Here is a 12,671-nt window from a genome sequence, read left to right on the forward strand (position 1 = left end):
CATGATTTTCATTTATTGAGGAAAGGATATATAATTTCTGTTTATTTTTCATCTCTACCCGTAAATGTATTATACAGTTTGTGCACAGTAGAGATAGTGTATGATATAATAAAAAATATAATTCAAAAAGTCAAAGCACCCGGTATATAATAATCAACATAATTCAACAGAGACATACAATAAGTTCACTAGGACTACTTATTCCACAAATTAATCAAGAAATCATTAACAGTAATTGGCGACCCAGTAGCATATAGTATAGCACTAAAGCAAACAAATCCCAATAACGAACATTAACACCACTTAAGGTTGATCTTACCCACTGCAGTGCCAAAAAATAGAAAAACTACATACAATATGAATCAAAGAGGGGACGAAGTCTTACTCCATTAGAAAATAACAATTAAAGTTTTGTTCTTTTTCTTTTATTATTATGACTCATATATGATATTTATAACGACAACACAAATCTTTCTACATCATCGTTATTGCTACTCTATTCAACTTCACATTAAATTCAAAGCTATCTCTATTATAAATTTTATAAGGTCGCTGACAGACCATAGCTGCGGTCCCTGACCCGACCCCATTTTCAAGATTGGACATTTATACATATAATGCCTTAACCATTTAACTGAAAGTAGTGAAAGAAATAGGCTAGGTTTTACATTTTTTTGTTTCTAAAACCATTGCTAAAGTCAATGTATCTCATCTGAAATATAGTCTTTGTAAGTACAATAGTGAGGGCTAACCTTTACTTTCTCATCAATTAGTGAGAGGTTTTCTTTGCAAGCTGAACGTTTTTCAAGAACTCAGTAACATGATTAGAACATTAGATTATATATATAGAGAACACAATCATAGGCTGGAATTAAAAATGGCCGAAACTCAATCAAATCATCATCTCCTTAATTTTTGCACTTTATCCATTTCTTAACCTGACAAAAGCCAATCAACGGACATTCATTGTACTTCAGTTATAATACTGAAATAAAACAACATTCCGATTTAGTAAAATTGCGATCATAATATTTATAACATTACTTCAAAGTTTCTATTGAAGTAGGAAGTAGGAGTGAACCACACCAATTTCAGCACTAGACACAACAGTTTAAGGGCTGCATTGTTCCACATTTCATTTATGGCTCTGAGATGATGGCAAGGAAAAGAAATCAAACAAAGTAGTACAAAATGCACCTGATGAAGAAGCCACGCAGGCCGCTCAATGATTAAAACAATCAGGAAAAGACCAAAAAATGCAGTTTCAGGGACACTTGAAGAAACATAAAGGCCTTGAACATGTAGCTTTCACTGACAAAATTGAAGGCTACAGGAGGCAGGGGTAGTTGTTGACACAGAGCAACCTACTTGGAGGATCTTAATAGATGGGTAACTGGGAAAGATCAGGATAATGTAGCTTTTTTGAGAGCATCAACAAAGGAATTGTCTGTCCTAGATCAGGCGCTTGATGAGGATGATGTTAATGATGATAGTGCATAATACAGGCAAAAATGCCAGTTGCTTTAAAAAAAAGTGCAATGATATAATAATGTTTGATTTCCTATATCCTGTTGCATCGTTTAGGGTCTCTTTAGGGGTTGAACATTAATATTATATTACATAGGAGTAAAACTTAAAGTAGGTATAAAAATAAGTTAAATAATCAATAACATGCATTTACTCCTCTTAAATAAATTTCTCTGAGATATAAAACCAAAAAGACAGAAAATTTCTCAGAACCCTGCGGAGAAATGATTTTACTGTTTACCGTCTCTGTCAACATAACTCATGAGATAATTTAGGAAGCAGGTTGTTTTGACCTCGCATGTAGGGATCAACCCTGGCACAGATGATACAGTATCCCAGCAGAAAGACTGAGATGGTTGATAAGATTAAAATAGGCTCCTCCGCACAGAAACTGAATACTCATCTTTTGCGTGCAGGGTAAAGAACCTATTAACCATCACATCTGTCACTATCAGCATACATCAGTCCATTGGGAATAAAGGGAGGTAGGCTTACATCACATCAACATGCAAATAGTAGAAACATCAAGAGTAAAAATACGTCGCTACATTACATTTTGATTATCACAACTTGAATCTCCTGCAAATTTGGAATGTCAGAAAAAACAAACAAGTTACAGCTATGTCCAAGCAAGCCACAAGAAAAATAATAAAAATCTTAAAGATCTCCAGTCTTTATCCTTCAACTTCTAAGTTCAAATGACATAGAACTACAGGTCAACTTTATATGTTTTGCATACAATACTTTTATCCTTATCTTGAGCTAAAAATTTGATACCCAAAAAATGTTTTCAACTTTAACATAAACATAATTTTGGGGCTACTTTATAATTTATGTCTTTTAAAAACTCTAAAACCTTCTGCTTAGTGAAATTAGTTCAGAAATACATCAACACATGTGGAAATACATGATTTCTTACTTTAAATTTACATACATGCACATAGAAAAATACTTTTGTATTTTCTGTCTTTGTTAAAGCTTAAAATCACAAAAATATGTCACATCAGCCATCATTTTCATCCTCATGTTTATCATTTTAAATACAGAACACCCCCCCCCCCCTTGTTAAACATCTAAAAGACAAACAAAAAACAACCAATTTTTCTTGGCTTCTGGACATTACTGGTTCAGAATAAACATTACAAAGGCCACCATACACTATACATACCATGTAGTAGATGTATTCAGCACCATTGTATCAAACCACACTATAACAAATCTACAAACTCACTTAATTCTCCTCGTCCCTTAGTAAAAGAAGAGGTTACCAATATTTAAAAATTTGACAATTCAATTGAATTAGCCAAACTATTTGATGCTTTTTAACAAAAAATGAACAACGAGGGTCCCAATTTGGTGCCAGAACTTCAACAAGCCATGAGTAAAATTGCAAGACTTTCTATCCCAGTTTGAGGACCATGCAAGAACAGCAGCTTATGAAAATATGGCACATGTAATACATATTATAAAATAACAAATTAGGTAATAAAATTCTTGTGTAGTAAGTATAACTCTGAGTAAAGTCTTAAGAGATTTTATTCTTAAATTTCTTTGAAAATGTAACCAGTGCAACATTTAAAACAGAATGAAATGAAACAGATTGGGGTCTTAATCCATTGTCTCAGAGTGGCCCGTGGAACCAGTTAGTGAGATGGCCACATTAGGACAAGTGGCTTGTGCCACTAGCCGATGAGAACACCATAGTTTACTTCCAAATAAACACAAAAAAATCACCCAATACATTCATAGTACGACTAGTATTCTATGCATAGATGTTAGGTTTTCTCCTTATGTGGGTCTGTTCAATTAGTTTAATGATAGTTTAAATGAAAAGAGATGTTTTTTAATAGGGCATTGTTCCAGTCTGTGGCTGCTGGGTAACAACTTCCAAGCTTAGCTGACTGTCCAAAAAAGGTGGTAACTTTGCGAAAAATTATCTTTTTACAATGAAAAATACGCATTCAAAAATGTAAGTAGATTGAATAAACTACACATAAAAACATTCCATAGTAATTTATATATAGATCTATATAATAAATATATATATATTTCTTTTTGTTGATGTTTCGCAAATTTGATATTATTGTTTTACAATGTTTTCCGTTCAGTTTGTATTATTGCAATGAATTACAATTTGATATTTTGGCCACGCATTTTACTTACGCTGACTTTACATTCATTTCCATTTTTTATGAGGTATAAAACACTGCTGTAGCTTAATTTAAGGAGAAATTATAGCCCACTATACAAGTATATTCCGTCCAAGGGTGGAAAAAAAAAATGGAGACAAAGGGTTAAGAAAAATATCCCAAAGTTGCCTCCAAGACATTTTTTTAATGACTACAACTTCAGGAATGTAAAAATAGAAATACAAATTTGTTATGCTCGAGAGGTTGGAATAACCAGATGACTGAAAGGCTCATAGGGAGGGGGAAGCTCACAATCTTCGTCATTTTCTTCTAAAAGTTTCCTGTCATTGTCTGTCATTTGATCCTTAAATTTTTCAGCATCAAACTCCAAAGTATGAACAGATTTATTATTATCCCCTTCATAAGGCAACAGGCCCATAAGTCTCTTTGCCGTATCACGAGTAGCTATTTCCGGGAGTGTGTTGAGTGGGTTCGGATCCTCTGTCATACCTTCTTCAAGTTTTGAGGAGAAAATAAAGACGCCTCTTGACGGCCAATGGCACGTAAGCTGTAGATTTTCATAAGCTTGTTTCTTCAACTTCAGATCTAATTTTTTTGCCCAAACTGCTGGAGTCATACACACGAAGACGACCCACCTCCAACGACCTGGGTTTCTCCTGCCTTCTATAGGACGTGCATTAGCATGCAGGAGTCTCGAATCCCACAACACCATACCCCCCTTTGGGCACGGAACTCTTGTAAGCCTACAACCTTTCTCTGTCAGCCATTCTAAATCCTCAGGAGTCAGTTTGGTGCAGCGTTTTTGACCAATTCTGTTGTGAAGATCATCAAAATGTTTATGCGAACCCTCAACAACTTCAAAAGTCCAGTCCTCTTCTTCACAATCTTCCAGGTAGACTGCCCCTTGATATGCATGGAGTCCTAGTCTGTAGGCCGGCTGGTCAACATGCAGCCATGACTGGCCAGGAGCCCAAAATATTTCCTCATTTTCTTCAGGAGGCCTTCCTACAGCAATAGCATCAATACTCGACAGCAACTTTTCTGTTTTCCACAACTGTGATGGTTAGAAAAAAACAAAACATTTGTTAATTTACAAATTTTATCTTTCCAGCACAAACAAGCTTAATATGTGTGTGTTTGCGAGCATGCGTGTACATGTAAATTGGTTAATTTTGTCTTTTCAATTTATAACTGGAAATGTAACAGCACTATTTTGTCTTTCTATTGTATCCCCCTTTCATTTAAATATTTGCCAAATGCCCTGGTATATATGAGGAAACAAACTTGATCAGTCAAGGGGACATCCAAACCTGAGCTGGGTTTGAATTACTTTTCTCATTCTCCCAGTAATATTTATATTCCTCTCACCCCTGGATCTGACTTTGGACCAAGTGAACCACTTTCAAAAGATCTACAGGACCATAAACATCAACTTCAACAACAGTACTCTATGCTAAGACCAACGTAACTCTCAATTCAAACATTTTTTGGTGAGTTTAATCAAACGTTTGTTTTACTCTGTTATTTACATCACAAGCCTGAAGTTAATTTTCACCTAGCATTTTACCTTACAACTCATTTAATTTGAAACACAGTAATACAGTAATTTAACATGAGACCAGTGCTCATTAGATGTGACATCCTGTTCCATGAACAGTTCTAAATTCTAAACACTATTAAAAAAATGACATGTACGTCTCAGTAATAGGTATCAAAGCCATCTCAGAAAGCCTATATTAACACAAAATTTAAAACTAAGGGACAGAGAGCATTTTAAACTTTTTCCTCAAATTGTTGAAAGCCTCTATTTGATTGAAAAACTGGTAAGAATGAAACAAACAAAACAAACTCATATAAAAAACAACATTTTTAAACTCAGAAACAAACCTGAGAAAAGACAGGATAGCACTTAAGCCTGATATCCCAGGAGGTGCTCATATGACCAACACTGTACTTTTGAATGAGGGAGTGTTTGGTCTGAGGCCAGGTACCTTCTGGGAATCCGTTCAGCCAGTCACGATACGCACCCTGATACTCATCACACACCTCTCTGGGAAACACGCCTCTTACAACTGTGTAGCCCTTTTCTTTCAACTCCTTTCGATTAAGCTCGGTGAACACTTTATCCAGAGCCGACATCTTCACAACACTACTTTTATTTTTTTAATTTAAAGTTGAACCTGTTCAGAACAGAATACATAAATAATACATATATTATATATCAGAACAAAATAGCTTCCAAACACATGAAGAGGGCAAATAATATTTTCACAAAATTCACTGTTAACAGTATTGCAGGTTGAGCACCATTTTTATAACTAAAACTTGATATAGTCAGTTTATAAATATAAACTCATACACAACAGTTTTAGGATGACAAGCTATCTTACTCTGAGAAACCAACGCACAGGGGGGAAATTACAATAAAACTAACCAGACTGGGGAAGCAATAGGCTTAATTAATTGTTGCTAAAGAGTTATAGCCGGGACAGGGAAGATGAAGCATGTAGAAAAATGTGTCAGTCTAAAATTATTTTTCTCTAGCAGGTATCAAACGTTTGGTTTAGAATCCTCTTTACTGTAACATTTTGAACTCTTTAAAAAGTCCATGTTGATAGGTGAAAGAGTAAGGCAAGCCATTTTCAATTCCTTCCATTTATCAAATTTTTGTAAATTTGCTCCAACAATTAAAGCACAGCACCAACAGAAAGAAAATCACACAAAAAATATTTTATATTATGGGTTGGTTTCTTTGTAACTATGCCATTTTGATCCTGTCCATGTGCTCAATGTAAGTATCTGACGGAATATATGCACTAAAGATGTTAAATGCAGATTATGGAGAGGATGGTACACCTAAATTATATCGCCGGGAAAGACGGAGTACCACCTGAAGATTGGAAATCAAAATTCTGAAATGTATCAATCTGACATCCCCGCAGCTGTTTTGCATGGGATTAATGGAAAGGATGGCAAAAATAGAATCCAAACAGCAAACTATTTCATTAAAATAAGCAGCAAAAATTTTTTAAAAAGAAAGAAAGAAAAAAAAAAGAAACGAATGAAAGTGTCCTGACAGAACTTGAAGGTGAAGTACATAGTCACAATTTATAATATGTGTGTACAAAACAGACCTGATGACAACTGTGCTGCAAGGGAAAAGTCGAGGCTTGGCAATGTGGAAGCTGACAATGGTCAACAACTTTATGAAGTAGTTCATCAAAGAAGAGACCAGGGCAGATGACAATCTGCTGCAGCAAGATGTAGGTACTAACTATATGGATGGACACGCCAAGGTGACAGGTGATTTAATTGTGCGTCTGGTCTTAAAATTGTTCTCGTTCTTTGCATCAATACACTCACTATAGATTCATAAAAATAAAAACCACCCTAATAATATTGTTATTGTTCTACCCAACTGACACGCTGTCGTGGCACTTGGTGATCTAGGCAAAGCTTTTATACTGTTAAAAGACTGATGATTTTGTCAGTTCACCTGAATCATCAGAATTCAGATGCTCTATAGAATTAGACCTAAAGAGTGAGATGCATGATAGAACAACAATAAGTCTTTTATCATGGGAGTCATATTATTAAATTACTAAAAATTCCACTACAAATACTGGTGGGAAGAATGAGGAAAGGTTCAATCACCTCTCTAATTATACCAAATTATGTAGATTATAATTATAATATAGGCGGCCTATATGATTATGATAATGAATGATATTACACACTATTTCACACTAAACTTTATAAAGTCAGTGTTAATCTGAAGCCTTTAAAATGATTGAGTTCATAATGATTGGCCCTCCATAAACAGTGTAATATCATTACCAGAAGTCAATTCCTGCTTAACAGCAGGGAAAGCAATATCACAGATGTGAAGAGTTAGGTTAATTCATGAATATATGAACAAATTACCACCCTGCATTTACCTTCGATGCCCCTGTGATCAGACCTCGTAAGTGCCAGAGAGAGAATTTTCCAGGAGAAGGAAAAAAACGGATCTATGTCAAAACTACTTTATCAAACCTCTTCAATTTTGTACAAAACCATTCAAAACAATGTTACTAAATGAGAGTTAGTTACTTTTTAAGAACAAATATTGATTTTCCTACGTTATGGCGCTTACGAGAAATGATTACACTGTCATGGTAGTGATCAAACCTCGTAAGGGACGACTATATGTCATTTACGAGGTTTGATCAGTGTGAAATGCAGGTAGAGTGAATTTCTTAAGCCACAATATTTTCTCACAACAGAAAGACCGAACTTGTATTTTTATATATGTAGGTAGTGGCCAAGACAAAAAAAGTGAGAACAGGGAGATTCTTTCAGGGTAGGGTAGGATTCCCAGCCGGGCCATAATTAAAACGCTATTAGAGACAAGAGAAAAGTGCTAGGATTGGTTGGCCTTTTCCAGAATAAGGAGGCTGGATGACGCATGTAAGTTGTTTGACTCTTCATGTCCATGTGCATCAGTGCATTTTCTTATTTACGCATTTTACATACAAACTTTTCAGAGCATCGGGAATTGAAATTTTATTAAAAATATTTATATTGTTGTCAGCAGTGTCAAATTAAATAATAAAGTACATATGCAATAATATAATTATGTCATCAACAGAGGCTTATAAGTTATTGTGTACAAAAAAGTTGGTTCTTCAGTGATCATTGCATCGTTGCCTCTTGGTTTTTGTTTGTTTTATTTTTTGTTGTTTGTGTGTGTGCTTTGCTTTTTTGTTTGTTTGTTTGTTTGTTTGTTTTGTTTGTTTGTTTTTTCGGGGGGGGGGGGGGTTCAAACTTGTCCCATGAATCAGCCTATTCAATTTTGCATTCTATCCTGCCATCTGAAGAATACAAATGTCTGTACGACATGGTTGCTTTTGGACCCTTCAGGTCTGATGGACTTCCAAGGGCCAGACTTTGTGAAATCCTTGAAGACTTCATGGTTGAGATTATAAAAGACTTTTGTAAGGTAATCCACTCACTCTCGCCTTGAAAAAATGAGTGCATAGTTCATTTGTGGTGTCGGTGGCCTAGTGGTTAGGCTCTCGGACTCGCAACCGTAAGGTCGTGGGTTCGAATCCCATCAGGGACCCGACGTTGTGTCCTTGGGAAAGGCACTTTACACGAATTTTCCTCACTTCACCCAGGTGGGAATGGGAACCCAGCTATAGACAGCGAAAGATCTTGTCAGTTTGTTAGTGTTTGAGCGCTTAATCAGCTGCTTGCACTGTATGCTTCCCGGGAAGCTGAGAATGTTTCGGAGTGTTCTATGGTCTGCTGGGGTAATAATATAGTGTAAAGAGCATAGAGCCTGCTGTTGAGCGGGGATATGCGCAATACAAATGCTATTTATTATTATTTATTATTTGAACAGAAATTATTGTGTATTTCAAGGCTTTTTGGTAAATGGCCTCAACAAAATCGATCTACGTGTACAGCTTCCCTTTCACGACATTTATACGTCTACTCAGTTGTTATACCTTGATTTGAGCAGAAGTTTATGAGGGCATTTGACAACACAGCATTTCTATTTTGGTAACTGCAGCCGTCTGAATAGATTCAATGTTTCACACTTGACTTTTGTCTGAAGACAGTCAATGATACACAACGAAAACTTGTTATCCAACAACTGTCCCTCCTCTTCACACCAAATGTAGCAAAAATACATCCATTGTCACCGAGTTAACATTTGTACTGATGTGCACGAACAATTTAATTTTATAATAAAACGCTCAACTTTGTAGACAAGGCACCAGGAGGACAGACTGAAGGCCCATTGCGATTACACAGATTTTTACTGTTGCTTGCTGCAGCCAGCTTTTTTCCGTTGTTCTTTTCGGCGTTACCTAGTGGTTTTCCTTCTCTTGGACGCTTCCAAACCTCATCACTGACTTTTTCAGCAGTGTGACCCACACACAGATCACATTTATGCATTAAGAGACAGTTTGCTCTATACAAAATTTTCCTATTTGTTTTCGACAATGACGAGAAGTCACTTTGGGCAGCTTTGCAAAGAAACCTTCTATAAGAAATGTTTTCTGCTCAGATACTTTCTTGTAGTGAGGGTTGCCTCGGCAGTGTCAGAACAATGCTCTGTGCTGGCAATTTCATTAACGACAAAAGTGTATCCATTAATGACAATGTTGTTCCTTACTACCATTCACCAAGAGCTGTTGTCCTGAAGAACATATTTTTGCATACTGGGAATTTCTGGCATTTTTTACCATAAGAAACTTCATAATCCATTCATGTCTAGAGGTGCCCAGGACTCTATTCCATTTGGGTATTTGCCACGTCACCAAGCCTTTGAAGTGTGCTGATTTTCCTTCCAAGGACAGGGACCAGATTTATATTATATACAGTGGAATCCTGTTATAATGAGAGGGTGGGGACCGGAGCAAAATGTCCATTATAGCAGGATTCTCGCTATAAGGAGTCCAGCAATAAATTCAAGGAAAACTGTAAAGTAGGCCTAATCTATGAGTTTGGTGTTCTGTTTATTTCCTTTTGCTATCTCCCCCGATGATGATTTTGTTTCAACATGACCTTTAGGTCTTACTTGATCAAAATTCGAATCAGGTTTATCTAGCGCTAGATCTAGCAATGTGGACTGGCAGCTCGGCTTTGGCGATCAGAAAGAAAGGGCTCTGGGCTAACTCGCCCGTTGTGTTTTCCCCCACCCCATCCCACCCTGTGGTGCATTCTGTCTGCTCGCGCATGTCACACATTCGCTCCATCCATCACATTGCTGTGACCTCTCCATGCCCGCATCGGAGAAGTGAGAGGCATGGTAGGCCTCGATAATCTAAACTAGGCTTACGCTGGCTTATCATGCGAGGCGCTCTGCTTGTCTGCGCATGTCAAACCCTCCCTACTCAGTCACTCCGGCCTTTATTGTTGACACACATGGGCTCTCCTATTCTTTGTTTCGCTAGATCACCAACAAGTTTCTCAACTGGCGAGGTTTTGCATTATAATTGGCCTATGCACTGTGCACAGCAGCAGCAATATTCCGCTATAATTATAACCGACTTGCATGTTTGTCTGATAGCGGTATAGCAGTATTTTATTTACAAAGGTAAAGAGGAGAAAAAAACGGGGTTTTAGAACAGTGTCTTTATAACAGACTTCTCGTTTTTTCCGGACTCGTTATAAGTGGACTCCACTGTACTGTAGTTGACAACTTTCTGTCTGTCATCTTCTTGAGCGGGTTTGTGTGGAGGTAATCCTGGCCTTGCTCGCACTATTCCTTCAATAGATCTATAGTTCTGTTTCCACTCCGCAGAAACTTTCTTCCGTTTTTATTTAGGCCGCCTCTATTTCTCTGAACGTTCGGGAAAATAAACTTGAACTCTATTTCTCCAAACGGTTTCCGTTCTCGAGATAAGTTGATGCGAATGGAATGCCCATGTGTGAGTGTGTGTGTGTGTGCATGTGTGTGTGAGTGTGCATTGTGTGTGTAAGGTGTGAACGGGTAGGGGGGGGGGGGGGGGATTTTTTTTTACATGAAAGATTTTAGATTTTGCTGGATGACTAAATGCAGAGGAAACTGGTCACATGTGAGATGAAATGCTTAAGGAGAGCGGTCAACAAAACAAGAAGAGACAAAATTAAAAATGAAGTCATAAGGGACACCGTGGGAGCAACACCAGTCCTACCACACATTGAAAAACAAAAGGTCAAGTGGTTCGGACACCTCACGCGGATGCCCTCAAACCATCCAGCTCTGAGACTGAGAGCATACAACATTAAATATTCTGGATGGAGAGCCAGAGGAAGACCAAGGCGACGATGGAGTGAATCTGTGGCAGACACCCTTAAAGATCATGGGATGTCCCTCCTACAGGCCACACGACTTGCTGCAGACAGACACCTGTGTCTCCCCGCGACACCCCAGGGTACAAGCGGAAGAAAAAAGTAAAAAAGTAAGTAAGATTAAATGCAAAACAGGTTACTGCCAAGGTCGAGCAGTCTTGTTTTCTCGCAGTACCTTCTGAAGGTACTTTCAAATGAAGTATAGTCCGGGAACGTTGCCCTAACCACAACTGAAGTATCTTCAGACATTTATAAAAAAATCTCTTCTAGCTCTAGAAATTGAATTTGATGTAAAAAAATGCTTCTACTTCCCAGTCCTCGCAAATGGCAGAATGACAGGATGACGCCTAAATCTCGCAAATAACCAAAAAAATCTCAAGATCGGAAACCGTTCGGAGAAATAGAGTTCAACTTTATTTTCCCAAACGTTCAGAGAAATAGTCACTTCGTTTTAATTTTTATTTTTCGTCATGTCAGACTGTCTACATTATACTGTTTCATATGCTGTAGGGAACCAGGCTTAGAATGCAACATTGCTTCCACTGTGGGTGGCATATGAGAAGACAGATCAGGTGAATCTGACCTGTGAAAGGTATACTATGCAGGCCTTTACTTCAGGCTATAAATAATTCGTCTTTTCAAATTAAATTGCGTTGCCAAAGTCAAAAGCATTTATCTCCGACTCTCTGAATTTATCTTATATCTTATATAATATAGAATCTAGATCTAGACTCCAGATAAATCTAGATATCTAGATTCTATCTAGATTTATAGATCTATATCTAGATACTATACTATTAGTTTGACCTCCTACATTCTAGAGATCTAGATCTAGATGTATAGAATCTACTTACTTTGGCGTAGATTTGGTCTCGAAATAAAACTCAATGACTCAATATGTGACCTGGCCCTGGCCTATTCTCCAGGTACCAACTGTAGTCTAGGCTACGTTAGAATGTAGGGCTATGTCATAGATCTAATACATTGCACTTGTGTCGTGTGATTGTGGCCAGCCACCTCTTTTTATAAGCTTTGGTAGGCTTACCAAGCTTAAAACGTCACACAATACGTCAACGTAGCCTGAGCTACTTTCACTTTCGAGACTATTTTTCGTTGTTCGTTTTCTTTGTTACAGCTGGTCACCAGATTTTGCATCGATAGCTGTAA

The 12,671-nt window shown here is 37.2% G+C and overlaps 1 protein-coding gene across 2 annotated transcripts; it reads right to left on the reverse strand.

The window, feature by feature from the left end:
• LOC101861014 lies at nucleotides 1-12,654 on the reverse strand. Of its 2 annotated transcripts, none has more exons than XM_005090543.3 (3): nucleotides 12,550-12,654; nucleotides 5,565-5,857; nucleotides 1-4,731 (listed from the first exon to the last, which is right to left on the reverse strand). In XM_005090543.3, the coding sequence occupies exons 2-3, from the start codon at nucleotides 5,814-5,816 to the stop codon at nucleotides 3,907-3,909; spliced, it is 1,077 nt and encodes a 358-aa protein (XP_005090600.1). In that variant the 5' UTR covers nucleotides 5,817-5,857; nucleotides 12,550-12,654; the 3' UTR covers nucleotides 1-3,906. The 2 variants fall into 2 exon arrangements, with proteins under 2 accessions (XP_005090600.1, XP_005090599.1); XM_005090542.3 differs by having other exon boundaries at nucleotides 12,359-12,653.
• Between the last annotated feature and the right edge of the window lie 17 nt (nucleotides 12,655-12,671).

The sequence above is a fragment of the Aplysia californica genome, unplaced genomic scaffold, assembly GCF_000002075.1.
Source record: "Aplysia californica isolate F4 #8 unplaced genomic scaffold, AplCal3.0 scaffold00019, whole genome shotgun sequence".
Lineage (NCBI taxonomy): Eukaryota > Metazoa > Mollusca > Gastropoda > Aplysiida > Aplysiidae > Aplysia > Aplysia californica.

Coding starts and splice junctions, on each gene's coding strand:
- LOC101861014 (XM_005090543.3), bottom strand. CDS start 5,816: ATGTCGGCTCTGGATAAAGTGTTCACCGAGCTTAATCGAAAGGAGTTG. Junction 4,732..5,564: donor GCTATCCTGTCTTTTCTCAG/GTTTGTTTCTGA, acceptor TAACCATCACAG/TTGTGGAAAACAGAAAAGTT.